The 2,070-nt window shown below is 38.6% G+C and overlaps 1 protein-coding gene across 1 annotated transcript; it reads right to left on the bottom strand.

Moving 5' to 3' along the window:
- Nucleotides 1–884: 884 nt before the first annotated feature.
- Nucleotides 885–1,850, bottom strand: LOC125408242 (olfactory receptor 7E178-like). The gene has a single exon (XM_048446364.3). The coding sequence runs from the start codon at nucleotides 1,770–1,772 to the stop codon at nucleotides 885–887; it is 888 nt and encodes a 295-aa protein (XP_048302321.2). The 5' UTR covers nucleotides 1,773–1,850.
- Nucleotides 1,851–2,070: the final 220 nt, after the last annotated feature.

Genomic DNA, 2,070 nt, shown 5'->3' with positions numbered 1-2,070 from the left:
GATTGAATAAAATTTCCAGGATTTCCATCTCAGCAAAGAACATAATTATGCTCTTCCTAAACTGAAGTTTTGCAAGTCAACATTTTTCCATCTAGCTATACAAATAATCATATTTGTTTTGTTGATAATAAAACATGTTTTCCTGGAAGTCCCTCCTCTATATGTACCATCCCTTCAACACCCATGAGTTGAAGTGCTTCTGTGCTGAATCATGACCAAGGATGTTTAATGTTCTTTACTTACCAGGAGCTCAGGCTCCATCTTTAGGAGTGGTACAGCCTTAGAAGTGTTCCAATTCAGACAACCATGGCTGGAAGAAAAGGATTATGTAGGCAACTGTATGACCTTGGAAGATCGACCTTGAAATTACTCAGTTTAATCCATGTTTTCTCAATTTTTAGTGATTTTCTAGTCATAATGGAAAAAATAGAAAATCAATACTTATAAAAATTTAGGTCTCCTCTCACCTTATGAGCAATTTGTGTGTAGTATTCATTTCTTTCACAGTTTTTCTGATGCCTAGGTGGTTTTTGTCATTGTTTGTAATGGCAAAACATTAGTAAGATAGAAAGATAAACATTTTAAGTACTGTTATATCTACTTCATTGGTAATAGTTTCATTCGCATTGTTATGTAACCATCACTATCATCCATCTACAGTACATTTTTGTCTTCACTAATCCAAAAATTTATACACTTTTAAACTTTCCTTCCTCTCACTCCACCACTTTGCCAACTACTATTCTATTATGAAATGTAAGTGGGGATTAAAATCATCAAAATCTAAAATTAATGTAGCTGCAGAATCAGGATGGATGATATAGAAGTTTTGCTCTGCAGCACTTACCAACCCATACTCTAAATGGGTGCCACAGGCCCTGAAATTACAATGTTCTGCTGCAGAGTTTCCTCACTGCTCTTTTCATGTCCTTGTTCCTCAGGCTGTAGATGAAGGGATTTAGCATGGGTGTGACCACAGTGTATATCAGTGAGGCCACCGCAGTATTGCTGGAAGAATGTGATACAGCTGATCCAAGGTATACTCCAATGGCTGTTCCATAAAATAAACAAACAGCTACCAGGTGAGAGCCACAGGTGGAGAAGGCTTTCCACCTCCCACCTGATGATGGAATTCTCAGAATGGAGAAGATGATTTTGTAGTAAGAGAAGCAAATTCCAGAGAAAGGGAGTGAACCAGAGATGGCACCAACAAAATACATGACTATGTTATTTATGAATGTGTCAAAGCAGGCAAGATTAAGGAGTTGTGCAGGGTCACAGAAGAAATTGGAAATTGCTACATCCTTGAAGTGGATGATTTGTAAGGCAATGAAGTTGTGTGCCTGAGAATCCATAAGACTAACCAAAAAAGACAGGAAAACTAAAAGGCCACAGAGGCGAGGATTCATGATGAGTGAGTAATGCAGAGGTTGACAGACAGCCACAAACCTATCATAGGCCATCACAGTCAGAAGCATGCCATCCATACATCCAAAAAGGATCAAAAATGACATCTGTGTAAGACAACCCACATAGATGATCTCTTTGCTGTGAGTTTGGATGTCCACAATCATCTTTGGAACTGTGGTAGAGATAAAACAGATGTCAGCAAAGGACAGGTTGCAGAGGAAGAAATACATGGGGGTGTGGAGGTGGGAGTCAGAACTGACAGCCAGAATGATGAGCAGGTTCCCAAGTACCGTGACCAAGTACATGGAAAGGAACAGTCCAAAGAGGATGGGTTGCAGTCCTGGATCATCAGAGAATCTCATAAGATGGAATTCTGAGACACGTGTTAGGTTTTGTCGTTCTATGTTGTTTGGACAGCTTTTAGAAATGAAAAGATAGTTAGCAAAAGTGACAGGAGCTTCTCATCAATCAACACTGTGCCTGTATCTTGGACTAAAGCACCTGATTCTGTCTTGTAAAATTATCAGGTGACTGTACATCTTTGGCAATATTTACGATTTGCTACAATCTCACTATTCTTTTTAAACTTATTGTTGTTGACAATTTCATACGTGTATAAAGTATGTTATGATTATACTATCCCATTACCCCATCGATCCA

This window comes from Myodes glareolus, chromosome 4 (genome assembly GCF_982192425.1).
Source record: "Myodes glareolus chromosome 4, mMyoGla1.1, whole genome shotgun sequence".
Lineage (NCBI taxonomy): Eukaryota > Metazoa > Chordata > Mammalia > Rodentia > Cricetidae > Myodes > Myodes glareolus.
Note: the sequence above shows the minus strand (reverse complement) of the source record. Positions and strands in the feature narration are given on the sequence as shown.